Source organism: Arxiozyma heterogenica, assembly GCF_036370985.1.
Source record: "Arxiozyma heterogenica strain weizmannii chromosome Unknown scaffold_21, whole genome shotgun sequence".
Taxonomy (NCBI): Eukaryota; Fungi; Ascomycota; class Saccharomycetes; order Saccharomycetales; family Saccharomycetaceae; genus Arxiozyma; species Arxiozyma heterogenica.
In genome coordinates this window covers 358671-376179 of record NW_027042674.1, presented here as the reverse complement: position 1 = coordinate 376179, position 17509 = coordinate 358671, and the positions used below count along the sequence as shown (strand labels likewise).

The 17509-nt window shown below is 32.5% G+C and overlaps 7 protein-coding genes across 7 annotated transcripts; 1 reads left to right on the top strand and 6 right to left on the bottom strand.

The window, feature by feature from the left end:
• Window positions 1-189: 189 nt before the first annotated feature.
• Window positions 190-552, bottom strand: PWA37_002627 (uncharacterized protein; the record flags this gene model as incomplete). The annotated part of the gene is made up of 1 exon (XM_064859184.1): window positions 190-552. One exon carries the CDS (start codon window positions 550-552, stop codon window positions 190-192), a length of 363 nt encoding a protein of 120 aa, XP_064713993.1.
• A 526-nt stretch (window positions 553-1078) lies between these two features.
• DYN3 (dynein light intermediate chain) lies at window positions 1079-2098 on the bottom strand (the record flags this gene model as incomplete). Its single annotated transcript, XM_064859183.1, has 1 exon — window positions 1079-2098. One exon carries the CDS (start codon window positions 2096-2098, stop codon window positions 1079-1081), a length of 1020 nt encoding a protein of 339 aa, XP_064713992.1.
• A 416-nt stretch (window positions 2099-2514) lies between these two features.
• ADE4 (amidophosphoribosyltransferase) lies at window positions 2515-4047 on the bottom strand (the record flags this gene model as incomplete). The annotated part of the gene is made up of 1 exon (XM_064859182.1): window positions 2515-4047. The coding sequence occupies one exon, from the start codon at window positions 4045-4047 to the stop codon at window positions 2515-2517; it is 1533 nt and encodes a 510-aa protein (XP_064713991.1).
• A 1040-nt stretch (window positions 4048-5087) lies between these two features.
• On the bottom strand, window positions 5088-7304 carry ATM1 (ATP-binding cassette Fe/S cluster precursor transporter ATM1; the record flags this gene model as incomplete). The annotated part of the gene is made up of 1 exon (XM_064859181.1): window positions 5088-7304. The coding sequence occupies one exon, from the start codon at window positions 7302-7304 to the stop codon at window positions 5088-5090; it is 2217 nt and encodes a 738-aa protein (XP_064713990.1).
• Window positions 7305-8317: 1013 nt separating this feature from the next.
• YME2 (Yme2p) lies at window positions 8318-10795 on the bottom strand (the record flags this gene model as incomplete). The annotated part of the gene is made up of 1 exon (XM_064859180.1): window positions 8318-10795. One exon carries the CDS (start codon window positions 10793-10795, stop codon window positions 8318-8320), a length of 2478 nt encoding a protein of 825 aa, XP_064713989.1.
• Window positions 10796-11448: 653 nt separating this feature from the next.
• On the top strand, window positions 11449-14985 carry UBP15 (ubiquitin-specific protease UBP15; the record flags this gene model as incomplete). The annotated part of the gene is made up of 1 exon (XM_064859179.1): window positions 11449-14985. The coding sequence occupies one exon, from the start codon at window positions 11449-11451 to the stop codon at window positions 14983-14985; it is 3537 nt and encodes a 1178-aa protein (XP_064713988.1).
• Window positions 14986-15296: 311 nt separating this feature from the next.
• On the bottom strand, window positions 15297-16448 carry SCW10 (putative family 17 glucosidase; the record flags this gene model as incomplete). Its single annotated transcript, XM_064859178.1, has 1 exon — window positions 15297-16448. The coding sequence occupies one exon, from the start codon at window positions 16446-16448 to the stop codon at window positions 15297-15299; it is 1152 nt and encodes a 383-aa protein (XP_064713987.1).
• Window positions 16449-17509: the final 1061 nt, after the last annotated feature.

Genomic DNA, 17509 nt, shown 5'->3' with positions numbered 1-17509 from the left:
GGATAGCAAACAGAAAAAAAAAAAAAGAAACAGAAAAATGATTTATGATAATTTAGAACAGCATTCTATACGAATCAGAAATATTGAAAAGAAAAAAAAGTATATACAACGCGTGTTAAAAAAAGAAAAAAAAACACCGTACTACAACAAACAGGTAAGCACGTGACGCTCGTCCACGTGACCTACACACTAAATCTCCCTGACGTCTTTCCTTTGCCAGACGACCAACAAACCTGGCAGCAATTCGTGTACATAACGGTATTTGTTCTTGGGATATTCGACCACCAGGGGAACATCTCTGGGACAGGAGTCCAGTATCTCGACAACCCTGCAGATCGAGTTCACATTACGGTTCACCTCTCTACCGTGGAATTTCTCTTTCTCGACAACAGTGACTAATGCAATAGGCAAACCATTGTGATATAATTTATGTGTGGCTTCATCTCTGGCTGTGTTATTCTTACCAGTACTAATGCTAACGTTGGTACCAGTATTAGTGATATTGGTATTACTAGTAGTATTGGTGCTAGTATTGGAACATGAATAGACCATTTGTAATATTTCCTATCTCTTTGAACAACTGTATATCTTTCTTGTTAAGGGATTTGCTCAGTTGATAAAAATGGCTACCTACTCCATGGATTTAATATACTCAACCAAAAGGAAAAAAAAAAAAAAAACAAAAAATAAAAAGATATAATTAGCAGCCTTCTTAATCTTTTTTTTTTTTAATAAACTTTGCTGTATTAAACACGCTGTTATAATCATATAAACATTCATTACAAAGGCACGTACACGTATATATATATATATGTATGTATATGTATATGTTTATATTTGTATTTGTTTGTCTAGATATTCTCAATTATGATCTCATCGCCCTTTGAGCCATCGTGACAAGAGATAGGCAAAGAAGGAAAACAAAAAACAAAAAAAAAAAAAAAAAACCAGAAATTGTGTAATATTTATTTTATCGAACTGTGATATCTCATAACTGTGTTTGGATGTGTATATGCTTTGTGCAGTTTGGCTATTTTTCTATCTGTCATGTCTATGTATGTTATGGTTGTATGTATATTTATTTTCTGTTCAACTTCTTACTATATTCCAACAGCCGCCTATATTGTATTTGCTCATCAATGAATTCTGGTTTATGTCTTGTTATTTCATTAATATCCAATCTTTCAGTCACATCAAAATACTCAACGCTTGGTTCAATTGAATCTATTAATATGGATCCAGTTTGTCTACTTTTATCAATAGGTGTCGGTATAACCTCCTCATATCGTTCTATAGTACATTCTTCCGCATCAAACGTTTCGTCTAATGTCTTAATCAACTTTATATTATCATATCCATAGGGTATAAGAATCCTTGTTGTCTTAGCCATCTCAACATCCTCTATACCAAATTTGTTATTGCTATTAATATTAACTATTTTCTTGATCAGCTCATCTGAAAGTTTCTTCTGTCCTGCCTCGCTGTACATCAAATTGCAATGCTTTCGTAGACTGTACCATCTCAACGTCTGTTGAATATAATCTATGTGATGCGAATACCACAAAGGGAGATTCTTCTGTATCTTATATATATGTTCACTATTTATACATATAATAGACTTGTTTACTACATGTTTTTGATCTTCTTTACCCTCGCTATCTATCTCCCCAACACATTTTAAAATATGACGTAGCCATCTTTGCTGATCATATATTGACCAATCCAATAATATTATCCAATGGACGTTTTCTTCTTTAACAGACTTTAAAAATATTTTAGCCATTTTAATAAGATTTATACCTTCCTCATCATCAAATGGACAACAATACGTATCTATCGATACATCGTCTAATTTTATATTACTGAAAGATAAAAGACTAGTACTGGTACTGGTATTACTGGTACTATCACCTATACTTGATGAATTAAATGATAAAAATTGTCTTTGAAATGATTTTAATGTTTCATTATTTCTATGTATTATTATTAATGTCCTTGAACTATTACTTGCTCTTTCTTCCCCTTTTTCCTTCCTCTTTTCTTCTTTTTCTATTTGAACTGCTGATTTATTTGTTATCTTACTTAATAGTTCGTCCATTTATTTTATATTATCATTTACACATACATGCACATGTATATATATATATATGGACACATTTGTATGTACTTGTTAACTTATATTTCGCTATTTCCTTTTTTTACTCTTTATCCTTTGTTTTTTTTTTTAATTCTTTTATCTAAAATCTTTAAATTTTTACTTACCAATTTATACAAATATAAACACACACACACACACACACACACATATATATATATATATATATATTATTTGAAATGACATGATATATATTTTATATTGCACAAATATTGTAATTCAGTAAATCGGTATAGGAAAGAGAAATACAAAGAAGAAAAATGACAATAGCATGCATATAAAGCTACTACTTATCCCTTGGCTTCTCCTTCTTTCTCCCTCTTCCTCTGTTTGCCATGAAAGCTTTTTATAAGAGCTTTTTAATAATCTGCCGAGTTATATAACCCAATATCTACCTCCGATTTCAAATCACAGGTAGCCTTTGCATTCTCTGCACGAACTCTTGCCAATTCATTTAAATATCCATCTTCAACACCTGTAACATAATTACCTGTAAACACACCAACCTCAAATTTGTCAATCTTATCAGTCTTACAACATGCGATCAAATCTTCTAACGTCTGGTATATAACCTTTTCACAACCTAACAGCTCAGCTATTTCATCTTCTGTTCTATCAAATGCAATCAAATTCTTGTTATCGGTCAAATCAATACCGTAGATATGATTATAGCGAATAGCTGGAGCTGCTGATGCAAAATATACTTTTTTGGCACCAGATTCCTTGGCCATATTAACAATCTCAACAGATGTGGTACCTCTGACAATAGAGTCATCAACAATCAATACATTCTTCCCCTTAAATTCAGATTCCATCGCATTTAATTTCCTTCTCACTGAAGAAACACGTTGTTCCTGATTTGGCATAATGAAAGTTCTACCAACGTATCTGTTTTTAACAAAACCTTCACGGTATGGTTTCCCTAGTGTGGTGGCACATTGCATAGCACATGTTCTAGCTGTGTCTGGCACGGCCATAACCACATCAATATCATCTGGTGACACTTTACTTCTAATGTTTTCAGCCAGCTTAACACCCATCTCTAATCTTGTGTGATAAACTGAGATTCCGTCCAAGACACTGTCGGGTCTCGCAAAATAAACGTATTCAAACAAATCTGGTCTATAACTGTTCATAGGAACCACTTGTCTAAATTCTGGTTCTCCCTTAGACAAATCCTTTGGTACAATAACAGCTTCACCTGGTAACAAGTCGCGGAACTTATTGAAATTATGAGCCTTTAACACAACACTCTCCGAAGCCAACATATAATCCTTAGACCCATCCTTGTTGACACGTTCACCAAACAGCAACGGTCTGATACCATTTGGATCTCTGAAACCAAACATGGCAAAACCAGCTAACATACCAACAACAGCATAACCACCACGACATAATCTGTACACACCTTCAAGAGCAAGGAAAACATCTTCGTTATTGACTCTATATTTATTATGCTTTTCCAACTCAGCCGCAAAGATGTTTAACAGCAACTCAGAGTCACTATCAGTATTGATATGTCTATGGACATCTTCGTCCATATACCTACTTAGAGATGCAGTGTTAACCAAATTACCATTGTGAGCTAAATTGATCCCATAGGGACTATTGACATAGAATGGTTGGGCTTCAGAGTTAGCAGATGACCCTGCTGTTGGATAACGTAGGTGAGCAATACCCATGGATCCAGCTAAGCCAGCAACCCTGTTTTGAGTAAAGACATCTCTTGCCATACCATTGCCTTTGCATTGATAAATTCTACCACGGTTACCACAAGTGGCAATACCTGCAGCATCCTGACCTCTGTGTTGTAAAAAGATACAACCATCACATAATTCTGGTGCCACCATACGGCTTTGATCAGCTAATACTATACCTAAAACACCACACATGTTAATTAATTATTTGTTACTTCGTTACCCCTTTTTTTCTTCTTCAGGTTGAATATAAAATAAAAATTAAAAGTTTTCTATGTTAAAGTGTAAACAGGACTTGTACTCGATAGTTTTGAAAAAAACAAAAAAAATAAAAATGCAGTAAAATATTCTTCTATCCCTTGTCAAACTTGGAATTATTTCTTTCTCCTTTTTGAGAGAAACTTCAGTCAATAGATCAGCAAGACATTCTTATTAGAATCTTTTCCCTAGCTTAAACTGAAAAAAAAGGAAAAAAAAAAGAATAAGGAAGACAAATAGGTAAAGAAGTAATTGAAATACGAAAGAAGCAAACAGTAATGATTCTTACTAGTTGGGAATACTTTAGAGGGTTAGGTGAAATATAATATTTGGAAACCTGATAACTACCTTCCTTAACATCTTTTAAACATTTTATAGTTAGTGCGCTCTTTTTTCCTTTGCTTCTCGTTTCTTTTTCCTGAGTTTTCTCTGAGTGGCCAAAGTGAATGATTTATAAGAAAATCTCGAGGAAAACAAAACAAAAAATGGTAACGAGTCAAAAAATTCAAAACAAATAAAAAAATAAAATAAAATAAAAACAAAAATAAATACCGAGGATTCTTGGAGAGTAAGAAAGTCGTTATTTTTCCGCCTTTGATAAATAAAGAAGTGAATAATTTGAGGGATGATTCGGTCGAAGTTGGTGGAAAAAGGGAGGGGGGGAGTCAGACAGACGTCCCTTTTGGAAAAATCTCTGTTTGGAATTGTTTCTTAGAAAGATCAATTGTTTTGTCTTTCAAAGGGAATACAGCAAAATAATAATAATAGTAATAGTAGCAAAAGATCAGAGTCAATATGTGATATCTCTATGATAAATGGATACTTAACATTTAATTGAAACATAGAATCTCGTAGTTCATATATTTTCTACTTCGAATTAAGAACAAACAAACAAACATAAGGCATGATACACAAAAAAAGATATATATTTACATATATATGTATATACGTCTATAAGCTATATGAATTATTACTAATCATGGGCGTTGGTTAATCATTTTTGCTTCCTCTTCGATCTCATTTTCAATAAGTTCGAGATTTTCCTGTATATTCCAAAGGTCCTTGTACAGGGATTTCTCGCGGGCTAATAATTCAGTGTGTGTACCTTCTTCCTTGACGCGTCCCTCCTCCAGCACTATAATCTTGTCTGCATCTGCTACAGTTCTTAGTCTATGGGCAATGTATACACTGGTCTTGGTACGGTCCTTAAAGTTGGACCTTATGGTACGTAGCAAGTTTTGTTCGGTATGTGTGTCCAATGCACTAGTAGCTTCATCAAAGAACATAATCGACGCATCTTTTAGTAAAACTCTGGCAATTGCCAATCTTTGTTTTTCCCCACCACTTATCATTAATCCGCGTTCACCAACAATCGTTTCTGTACCCTTCCCTAACTTATTAATTAAGGGTCGTAAATGTGCCTTATCAATAACTGTATTAATTTCATCATCTGTAGCATCAATTCTACCAAACTTCACATTTTCCCAGATTGTGTCATTAAATAAAGGCGTATCCTGAGGCACCACACCAAGAACTTTCCTCAACGAATCCAAATTGAAGTTTCTAATATCCTCACCATTAATTAATATCCTACCTTCCTCAGGATCATAAAATCTGAACACTAACTTTAAAATCGTCGATTTACCGCTACCTGAGGGACCTACAATGGCTGTCTTTTCACCTCCATTAATCATAAAGCTGGCATTTTGTAAGATTTTACGATCTGGTTCATATCCAAAGGTGACATTTTCAAATTTTATTTCATATGGCTTTATATTAGAATTTGGTAGCATTTTTGGTTGAACAGGGTTCTGAATCTTAACTTCATTTTTTCTTATCTTAAATAAAGATTCCATATCGATTAACGATTGTTTTAGTTCCCTATAAACACTCCCTAGAAAATTTAGTGGGACAGAAAGTTGAAACACTAGTTGATTAATTAATACTAAATCACCCACAGTCAAATCACCACCTAGGACACCTGTACAACCCATATACATCATACCAGTTAAAGCCGACGTAAAAATCAAATTTTGGCCGGCGTTCAAAAATGCTAAAGATTGGGCAACTTTCACTTGTGAATCTTTATAGTTTTCTAATGCCGCATTATATTTCTGAGCCAAATATGATTCATTATTAAAATATTTAACTGCTTCAAAGTTAATTAGTGAATCTAATGCAACACTGGCACCTTTATTATCAGCTCTATTGGCTGCTCTTCTAAATTCTGTCCTCCATGCAGTAGTTCTAATGGTGAAGATTGAATACAATAGCATAGTTAAAAACGTAATACCAGCAAAGGATGCACCAAATTGATGAGTTAAAATACCGCACACAATAGATATTTCAAAACTAATAGGGATAATATGGAAGACCATGGCATTTAATACATAGGAAATACCTTTAGTGCCTCTATCCATGGCTCTTGTTAAACCACCTGTCTGTCTTGACAGATGCCACCCCAAATCCAATTTCATTAAATGTTTAAATGTTTCTAAGGATACTGTTCTAATAGCGTCTTGTGCGACTTTAGCAAAGACTGCATTTCTTAATTCACCAAACAAAACTGCTCCAAAACGGGCCACACCATATGATAAGATGGTTAATGTGATAGCTGCAGGCAACGTAACAGTAGGGTGTGACCAATCTATATTCATTGAATCGATTGTTTGTTTGAAGAAAAAGGGAACTTGTACGTTCAGTATCTTAGCACCTATTAATAAAGATAATGCAATCAAAACTCTAATTCTAACTTTATTATTTCCTTTAGGCCATATATATTTAAAAAGATCTTTTAAGATTTTTAATTCGGATATTGTTGGTAATTTTTTTGTTGTTGTGTTGGAAACAGTAGTAGAACCAACAACATTTGCTTTTTTTACCTTGGAGGCTGAGGATTTTGAAAGCTCGTTTTTTACACTCTTAATAATAGTATCATTTTTATTTTCTGAAGAAGACATATGTGCATGGCTCAACTGAGATAAACATTTAAAATGAGAAGCAGGAGTTAAACTATAACTTCTTTTGTTATAAATCAAATTTTGTATAACATTTGACTTAGTAATAGTGTTTAAAGATATTAATTTTGGTTGATATTGCTTTTTATGTAGCAATCTTATAGAATTCTGTCTAAAGCATTTTATTGATAGCTTCGATACTATTTGAGGATATTGGATCCCTAATTTGATCACCATTTATATCAAAATGTTATGCAATTGGTAGTAGTTCCTTAGCTCTTAGTAAATGCTTGAAAATTAGACTTTTCCTAGCATCTGACATAAACAAATTTGCTCACTCTCCTTTTTCTCTTTTCTTTGAATATTAACAAAAAAAAATAAGTATTTCATCTTGGTAACTGACTAGATGGATTTCTTGTTAATATGTTGGATTAAGACCACTTTTTACCTGTCAATTATTTATTTTTCATGTCTCTAAAATCTCCAAATTTTCCAACTATTGTGATGTTAGTACTGTTTCCCCAATGTGGTAATTTTGATAATGAGTATGACCAAAAAAATAAAAAATAGAGATAAGTTTTGAAAAAAATTGGGGTGTATTCAGATGTTCAAAACTGTGGAATAAGCATTAGTCTATGTAGTTCTGCTTTCGCCTTTTCCTATACATTATTCAGATGAGTTTAACTATACTAACATAGTTTGGTAATAGCTTGTCTTCTTGGAATACTTTTTTTTGTTAAGACAAATATTGTCACAGTTCATCATAAAAATAGTTAGAAGTCTCTTACAAGATGGTAGAGGTGTAACTAATCTTGTAAAAAAGCCTTCGTTTAAGACTACGTATCCTGTAAAAGTTTTTATGTAAGAAATTTTGGAGAAAACACCGTTGATGGTGGAATAACTATCCAAAACGCTTCCTTTTTCTATTCTAAACTATTCTATTCAACAGTACTAGAAAAAATAACATATCAAAAACATATAATAAAGCATAAGAAGAAATATTCTCACTTCAAAATATTAGTTAATACTATTCAATTTCATTAAGTTCACATATGGTTAGAAGTTTCTACATATGTAAAAGTTATTTATATGCTTTTTTTTGTAAATATTATTTAATTTAACATTCAAATAATATAAAAATAATGTATATAGTTTGCTTAATTTAGAATATTATTAAGTTCTACATGCTAAAAAAAAATGATTCCATTTTTTTTTCCTTTTTTTTCTTCTTGTATATATATTTATCATCTTCATTTCTTCATTGACAATTCTTTTATCTCACTTTCACATTTATCAATAACTGCGCTACTTAATTTAATCTTCCCAGAAAGATAATCCAATCTAGCTTTGAATGGTTTTTGATCCATAAGATTATTGAGTGGAAATAACTCTTCCTCCCATTTTTGAATTCGTTTAGTTTCAAATGCAACAACCCTTAATAAATATCTTGTCTTTAAAACAGTAGATAACTGAGCATCATTTACCAAATAATTGAATGCAGCTCTAAATAATGGTCTAGCTGGACGAATTTCTTGGAAAACACCACGATCTCTTGACACTGTAATAAGACCTTTTTTTTCTAATTCCATAATTCCTAATTCAGGCGCAGCTTTAAATAGTGGTTTGAAAACGATGTCACTATATGAAATTACAGGTTTCGTACTCAACATCTCAATTAATTCCCAGGCCTGTGCACTCTTGACCCCATCAATTTTATCACTTAAAAATATTTGAGTGATTTGTTCAGAAGCTTGTTCAACCATTTTTTCTAAAGCTTTCAATGGATCCTCACCTGATTTAACTCTCCTAACAAATGCTTGTAAATCAAGCATTCTACCTCCTAAAGGATCCAATGCTTCATCAATCTCAGCAATAATTTGAGAATTTAATTCGCCATTAGAAGTCTCTTTAGTAATATAATTATTCCCATTTCTAGTTTTATCTTGTAATTGAGATAATACATAATTTTTAGCATTGGATTTTGACGCATCAGATAATATTAATGTTTTGAAAACTTGATTTGGGAATGACTCTGACAAAATTTGATCGGAAGCCACATTTTCAGTTAAGAATATGACGTGAGCAACATTCATTTGCACTAACATTGCAGCCCAATCTGCTAGTTCTTTATATATAAATCCATTTATATCTGAACTACCAGCAAATCTATCAATTACAATAACAGGTTTGGCTTCTGGATGCTGTTGCAAATAATCTTCTTCTTTAATGTTGATCTTTTCATTTCCTTCTGTTATTATTGGCTTATAATACTTTAAGGCAATTCTTTTGATGGACATAATAGACGTGGTAAGTATATTTCTGAATTGTGTTTCTTTAGATTCAGACAACCCAGTCTTTTGACCAGTCAAACCTTGAACCATTAAATCAATAATACTAGTAAATGAATTCACCCATGGAAATATTGGGAAATAACCTATTTCATTAGCAACGTTCCACAAGAACTTTGAATCAGTTCTTGACTTAATAATTTTGTCACAATCAAAATACAAAATATTATTTCTTTCATTTAAAGTATGTTCCATTACAAGTTCACGCTTACCTGAGCCACGCGGACCTCTGATGATAACAAAAGTGTTTGTGTTTTCCTCTAACCACATTTTCAAATCCTCAACCCTTTCCATCCTTTCACCCCAAAGATGGACAATTGGGTGATTCCTTTCATCACTTGACCAATACTTAGTAAATTGATTAACTGTTGAATCAGTAAATTTAATAATTTTTTTAATCCAGATGTTATCCTTAGATAATGAATATTTGTGAGTGATTTTTTGTTCAATAAAGAATTCGCGGATTGGATCAAATATTAAAACTGCAGCAATAGAAAGAAGTGCAATGAATACAGGGATTGCAATTCTTGTGTGGTTGACGAAAAAATTTGTAATGAAAGGGGTCTTAACAACGGCTTCATACTGTATATGCAACACTGTATTATTAATTTCAATACCAGAGACACAATTTTTAGCACAAATCGAACCTCTATATGAATCATATTTTAGTACTGCAACAGATTCACCTTTTTTGGGAGGATAAATATCCACAATTTTTCCATATCTTCTAAACAACAAATAAATTTCCTCTTCAGTTAAAATAGGACCTTGGAATTTTATTTTTATAGTCTTATTAGGTAGTCTTTTTAAATCTTCAATCCATGGAGAACCTTTCACTGGAAAAGCAGAGACTTTTGTGAAGTATGAAAAGATACTCTTGGAGGATTCCCTTGTGGTGTTTTGCTGAATCATTGAGTTAACTTCAGCTAAAGTGTATCTATAAGGTACCAAAAAAGTGGCAAATACACCACCATCTCTTTTAACTGGGATGGTAGAACGCAATTCCAATCCATCAATAGGTTTTGTTTCAGGACTAGCCAGGTTCTTTATTCTTGATCTAATTGCATCTCTAGATTGGTCAACAAACAAAGAATTGAACCATAGCATAGGATTCCAAATGGACATTTCTCCTGCATATATGTTGTGGAAATAGATTAAAGTTTCTCTTTCTGTTTTATGGATCACACCTGTGTCTGTAGCTGTGTTTGATTCACCTGCTTGTTGATCTTTAGCTTGAATTTCACTAGACACATATCTTTTAGTTAACACATGTAGTCTTGATAGAGGTGATATACCTAGTACATGTTGTAACAAACCTGTTTTGATAGTGTGTCTCCCGATAGAATAAGCAATAGCTGTTGGACAAATTGGTCCCAACATCTTCGGAAATGCAAAACTTAAATAATTCTTGCTTTAAAAAATAAAGTATCCTTCTATTTGGTTGAGTTTTGGTTAAAATTGTTCAGACTAGGATCCAGAAGTAAAAAATCTGATGATCACCTTCTACTATTTATGAATCCTTTCTTGTCTACCTCAATCTTGTACCTTGTAAAAAGTAATTGTTGTTGCAAAAAGAAATCTGAACCACTATTAACATATATGGTGTGCTCTAAGGTCACATGACCAAGAAACTTTGTTTTACGGAGATTTCAAAATTAAAAAAAAAAAAAAGAAAAAATTGGGGTTCTTTGTTTTTTTCCCTTTTCTTTTTCCTTTTCTTTTTAATTTTGATTTTCGTTTAGGAAGGGTTATTTAATTTTTAAAGGGGAATTCAAATATGTCAGACAAACTCCTGACAACAGCAAGCAAGTAACAACCATTCTTGCAGAAAGAAGAAGAAAGAACAGAAATAATAACAAGGAATAGTCAAATTGTAAAACAATATTTAGTGACTTGATCAAAAGATTGAGAGTTTAGTTCAATAACTGCAAGTTGTGATATATTTGTTCAATATTCTTGCTCTGTTTTGGTTTGGCCTTTCTTCTATTACTACCAAAAACACAGTTATTTGTCGTATATTAATTGCATAAGCTATGGCTGCTATACAGTATGGAGAAATCCTCTCAGAGCCTTGTGATTTAGGTAAAAAGTTTGAAGAGATCATACCAAAATTGGAAGATCAAGAGACTGAAATAGAAGGCATATTCTCATGGCATATTGATAATTGGTTTAAATTACAACAATTAAAATATGAGTCTCCGCAAATTCAGATAGGAAATTTTAAATGGAATCTATTACTATTTCCGAATGGAAACCATAATAAAGGTATTGCCATATACTTGGCACCTCATCCAAAAGAAAATGTAGATCCTGATTGGTACTGTTGTGCTCAATTCGCTATAGTGCTGTCAAGACCTGAAGATGATGCCACTGTACAAGTTATTAATAGGTCATTTCATAGATTTAATTCTTCAGATACAGATTGGGGGTTTTCTAATGTTGTTGATGTTAATCACCTGAAATATCCATCCAAGGGAAGATTGAAACCTTTATTAAATGACGGTTCATTAAATATCACTGTCTATATTCGGATTTTAAAGGACCCTACTGGTGTTCTATGGCATAATTTTATCAACTACAATTCTAAGAAAGAAACTGGATACGTCGGTTTCAAAAATCAAGGTGCTACTTGTTATTTGAATTCTTTGTTACAATCATATTTCTTCACAAAAATCTTTAGAAAATTAGTTTATCAAATTCCAACAGATAAGGATAGTCCCAATAATAGTGTTCCTATGGCTTTACAGAGAGCATTCTATCAATTACAAGTCTCAGATGAACCGTTAGACACACTAGAGTTAACACGCTCATTCGGATGGGATAGTGGAGACGCCTTCACACAACATGATGTGCAAGAATTAAATAGAATATTAATGGATAGATTAGAGAATAGGATGAAAGGCACACCTGTTGAAGGAAGTTTAAATAATCTTTTTGTTGGAAAAATGAAAAGTTATATTAGATGTATTAATGTGGATTACGAATCATCTAGAGTAGAAGATTTTTGGGATCTACAATTAAATGTTAAAAATTTAAAAGGACTGGAAGATTCGTTTAAAAATTACATTGAAATTGAACTAATGAATGGGGAAAATCAATATGCTGCACAGGGACATGGTTTACAAGATGCTGAAAAGGGTGTGATATTTGAATCGTTCCCATCAATACTGCATTTACAATTGAAAAGATTTGAATATGATTTTAATTATGACCAATTAATAAAAATTAACGATCGTTATGAATTTCCAGAGACTATTGATGTATTGCCATATCTTGATAAAGATAGTCCACAAATTAATGAACCATATGCACATATATATAGATTACATGGTATATTGGTTCATGCTGGTGATATCTCAACTGGACATTATTATGCCATGATTAAGCCAAATGTGGAAGATCAATGGTACAGATTTGATGATGAAAGAGTATGGAAAGTAACTAAAAAGCAAGCTTTAGATGAAAATTTTGGTATTGAAAGGCTCCCTGAAGAACAAATTAAAATGATGTCGAGAGAGCAATATCAGGAATATATGTTAGCCCGTCATACAAGTGCATATATGTTAGTATATATCAGAAAGGATAGAGAAGAAGAATTGTTACGACCTGTTACTATTGAAGATGTTCCAAAACATATTATTGCAAGAGTGGAAAGAGAAAACAAAGAACGTGCTGCTCGTGAAAAGGAACTTAGAGATGCACATTTATATCTGAACATTAGGGTTCATAATTTGTTGAACTTTATCAACTTTGAAGGTTTAGATACTGTTCCTAATCCAATATTCAAGTACTCGTATGAGGGTCTTAATAATGGTAAAGAACAACCATTAACATTAAAGGTCGAAAGAACAAAAAAATTGGTAGACTTTTATGATGAACTCAAAAATAAATTAAATATTCCCAAGGAGAATACCATTAGATGTTGGGATATGATTATGCGTCAAAATAGTACTTTAAGAACCTCTCATTATTTAGATCCAAGTGATGTGAATGTAACAATAGAAGATGTATTAAGACTGGAAGAAGAACAATCTGTTCAAGGATGTGATGTTTTTGTTGAAGAACCATATTTAGATTTGAAGTATTTATTGGAGTTGAGGAAACATAATAAAATTGATTTTGAAAAGGTGGATGATGTACTAATCAGAAAAATAAGAGAAAATTTAAATGAATTTTTAGAAGTGTATCCTGTCCCACTTTTAAAAGACTCTACTAATCTTATTTTTGTTAAACAATTTAATATGGAAGAGCAAAAATTATTAGGTTTCGGTCATGTTTTAGTATCACCATTTGATGAAGTCTCTGATTTTAAAAAGATGTTGAATGAAATTATTGGAAACAAAGAGGAGTTGAAATTATACGAAGAGATTAATGTAGATAACATTGCATTACTCCCAGACAATTCCCAATTTATTACGGCTGAAATAGATACTGGTGATATTATATCATTTGAGCTGTGTTCAAAAGACAATATTCATGACAATAGGCAACCTATCTATGATGATATTGTTAAATACTACGATTTTCTAGGACATAGGGTTAATTTGAAATTTACTAAGTCAACAGATACACAAGAAGAATATAATGATATTAATTCACCTGATAAAAATTTTGAAATATGGGCCTCAGCTTATACACCATTTGAAGAATTGTCCAAGGTTGTTGCTGAAAAAGTTGGATGTGATGCCAATTATTTAAAAATTTTTGCTATATATTCCAATGGACGCTTTGCTCTAAAATCATATTCCATATTAAATGACTTTTTGATCAAAGATTTTAACTGTTCTTCAATACCACCGTTTGAATACGAAGTTTTATCTATCCCACTAAAAGAGTTTGAACATTTAAGACCTGTTAAATTTTACTGGCTAAAAAATAGTTATATTCATTTCCAATGTTTTGAATTTGAAATACCAAATAATTGTACAGTAAAGGAATTTCTAGATAAAATACAGAATAAGATCGGTATTTCTGATAAAGAAAAGAACGATACGTTACTCTGGACAAATAATAATTTTAAATTTGAGATGGTTTTATCAGAAGATACCATGTTTAAACAAATTCCTAAAACTTCATTGATATTTGGTAGGGTTTTGCCGGAAGAATTATATCATTTGGTATCAAAACAAGATATTGATTCAGATAGTGATACTAATTCAACCACTCCAGAAGTAAATATGGAGAACAGTGTCACGTTCAGTAGAGATAAGAACGATTCTAACCAAGGCAAAATTGTAATCGTCAGTCAATATTTTAAGGATTTGGAGAATAGACATGGTATATCATTTTTATTTAGTTTATTACCAGGGGAGAAATTTACTGATACGAAGGAGAGACTTCATCAATTATTTGGTCTAGGACAAAAGGAGTTTTCAAGGATTAAATTAGGTGTTATAATTTCTTATGGTAATCGTATGTCTATGAAGTCATTATCTGGTTATACTAATGAAGAATTAGAGAAGATTGTTCTGTACGACAAAATGAAAGATTGGGATAGTATAGTTATGGATCATCCTGATAGGTTACGTTCGCATTCCACCGGGGATAGGCCAATGTTTATCAAAAATTAGTAAGGTTCATGTTTAATTTTTTTTAAAAACTCATTAGAACTAATAATGTTCTATTATATATATATATATAGATTCATAAATATACTATATACGAATTCAAACATGTATGTATCTTTACATAAGTAGTAATAAAATATAAAGTAAGGTATCGAAATGAATATAATAAAGATAAATCGAACGAAAGAAATGGAAGTATTGCACGATTGTTACATTTTAAAAAACTGAGGCAAGAAAAAGAAAAAGAAGTGTGTGTATATAGTTGACATCTTTGTGCGTAAAGTTTCATAAAAAAAATAAGAAGTCGTTATATCTTAATCTGAGAAAATACCCCAGTATTTTTCAACACCATATGGACCATCAGGTTTCCAGTAGTCATTGAAAGCAGTGAATAGAATAGTGTCACTTCCACAAGTTTTCTCAATAGAAGCAATTGCAGCTTTTTGATTGGCCTTAGAGGGGACAGCAACACCATAAGTATCACCTTTACTTGGCCAACCAGATTCAGTAATCATAACATTCTTCTTACCATCACAGGCAGTCCAGACTCTTTGAATTTGTTCAAGAAGCCATGGACCAGCATTAGCAGCGACTGTGTGTTTGTCAAAGTAAGCGTGAGCATTAACTCCCATGTAATCAGAATAGTTACACAATTCTGGGTTGTTAATAACAGCAATGAAGGTATCAACAGAGACAACCGGACCAGTGTAACCAGCTGCCTTTAAAGCAGATCTACCAGTGGACACATATTGACTAATTTGAGCAGGTGTAGCTTTACCATCGTTGACTAATTCATTACCGATAGAGACGGTGTAAACGTCGTTCCATGAACCGTATTGGTCAATAGCAGCCTTTATGGTTTGAACACCGGCTTCAATAGCATCAACATAAAAAATACCTAAGAAAAGTTTTTGAGATGGAGTCTTTGCTTGTAACACATTAGCAACTTGATTACAATCAACACCGTATAATCTAATAATATCGAAATCAGCCAACACAGCTAAATCAGAGGCAACTTCAGAGGTGCTCTTACATGATCCGTCGGCATTGTATGGAGAATAGGTAATACCTTTAGCACCGGCAGTTGCTGCAGTATTAGATGTATCAACGGAAGTAGTTGAGGATGCAATGGTACTTTCACTGTTAACTAGAGTAGTAGTTTGGTTTTCAATAGTGGAAGAAGTTTCAGCAGCTGCAGGGGCAACAGCAGAGGAAGCAACAGCGGAGGCAGCAACAGCAGGGGTAGAAATTGTAGCTGTTTCGTTATTCAAAATTGTATTTGCATTAGCTGGAGCAGCGGTATTATCGGTGGTTGGAGCAGGACCATTTACCACAACAGTAATTTGACGTTGGACAGTAGTAGTAACAACGACATCTCTCTTATTTTGATGTCCATGGTGTAAAGCTGGAGCAGCAATAGCTGAACCTAAAAGGGCACTACTAGTTAAGACACTTGAAAAACGCATTTGTTACACGCAACCTTAGAGAAAGATTTGACAGGAACTTTTTTGTATTTTCAGTTAAAAAGGAGTGACAAAAAGTTGGAATCAGAATAGACGTTAACCACTTTTAAATGTTTGGATTAGCAGGATAACTGAAATTTGATTACAAGATGTCTGGAAAGGAAGATGAGTTCAAAGGGTAAAGAACAAATGTCGAGTTGAATATATAAATTTATTGAGTCAACAAGATACGCCAGAGTAAGTATATTAATGTATTTATATGTATATATAAATAAAGCGTCCATACATTTTATATAATGTGAGGTATAAGTGGGCAAGTTCGAAGATTTGAACATTCGAGCATGTTCATTTTCCACTAACTTTTACGTATTGTTTGGCTGTAAATTTCAGAAAGGTTTTCAAAATGGTGAATTGTAAACAACATTGTTTTAAACAGTTCTGAAACAATTTGGAGACACCATTTAATGCCAAGAATAGAGTATAAAATGAAATTCGTGCCAGATCGTGCATTTCTTTTGTTTTGCTTTGTTTTTTTTTTCGTGGTGGTGTTGATTTTTTTTCCGCGATATTGTTCTAAATAGTTGCCGGATTAGTTCGGAGATACGAGAATCTTTCGTTCCATCTCTAAAACAGGAAAAAAAAACAAAAAAGAGAAAGAAAAATAAAACAATTTGGTACCTTATTTTTTCTTTTTGTTTTACCACGTTTATTGCTTTTTTTTTCAATCAAATAGTGCAACTTTTCAATATGTTTTTCTAGAAGTCTAGAAGGGCATTGAGCATTTAATGAGTGGGTGCAAGCATAATTATTTTTTTTATCTGTATAGTCAATGTTATTTTATGCAATTTTGTTATGCATTCGAATTGTTTGGTGGTTCAAACCAAATAGTGTTAGGGTTTTGCCAGAGAAAAAGTGAAAGACACATTAATTTATAGTAGGGATTATCTTACTGTTGAGAAGACTATTGTTTTTTTTTTCTGTTTACAAGACCTTCCGTGTGATAAAATGTTTAAAGAGGTTACCGTCTATTGGTGATTTGATTTCCTGAACCCTATTATCTCAAG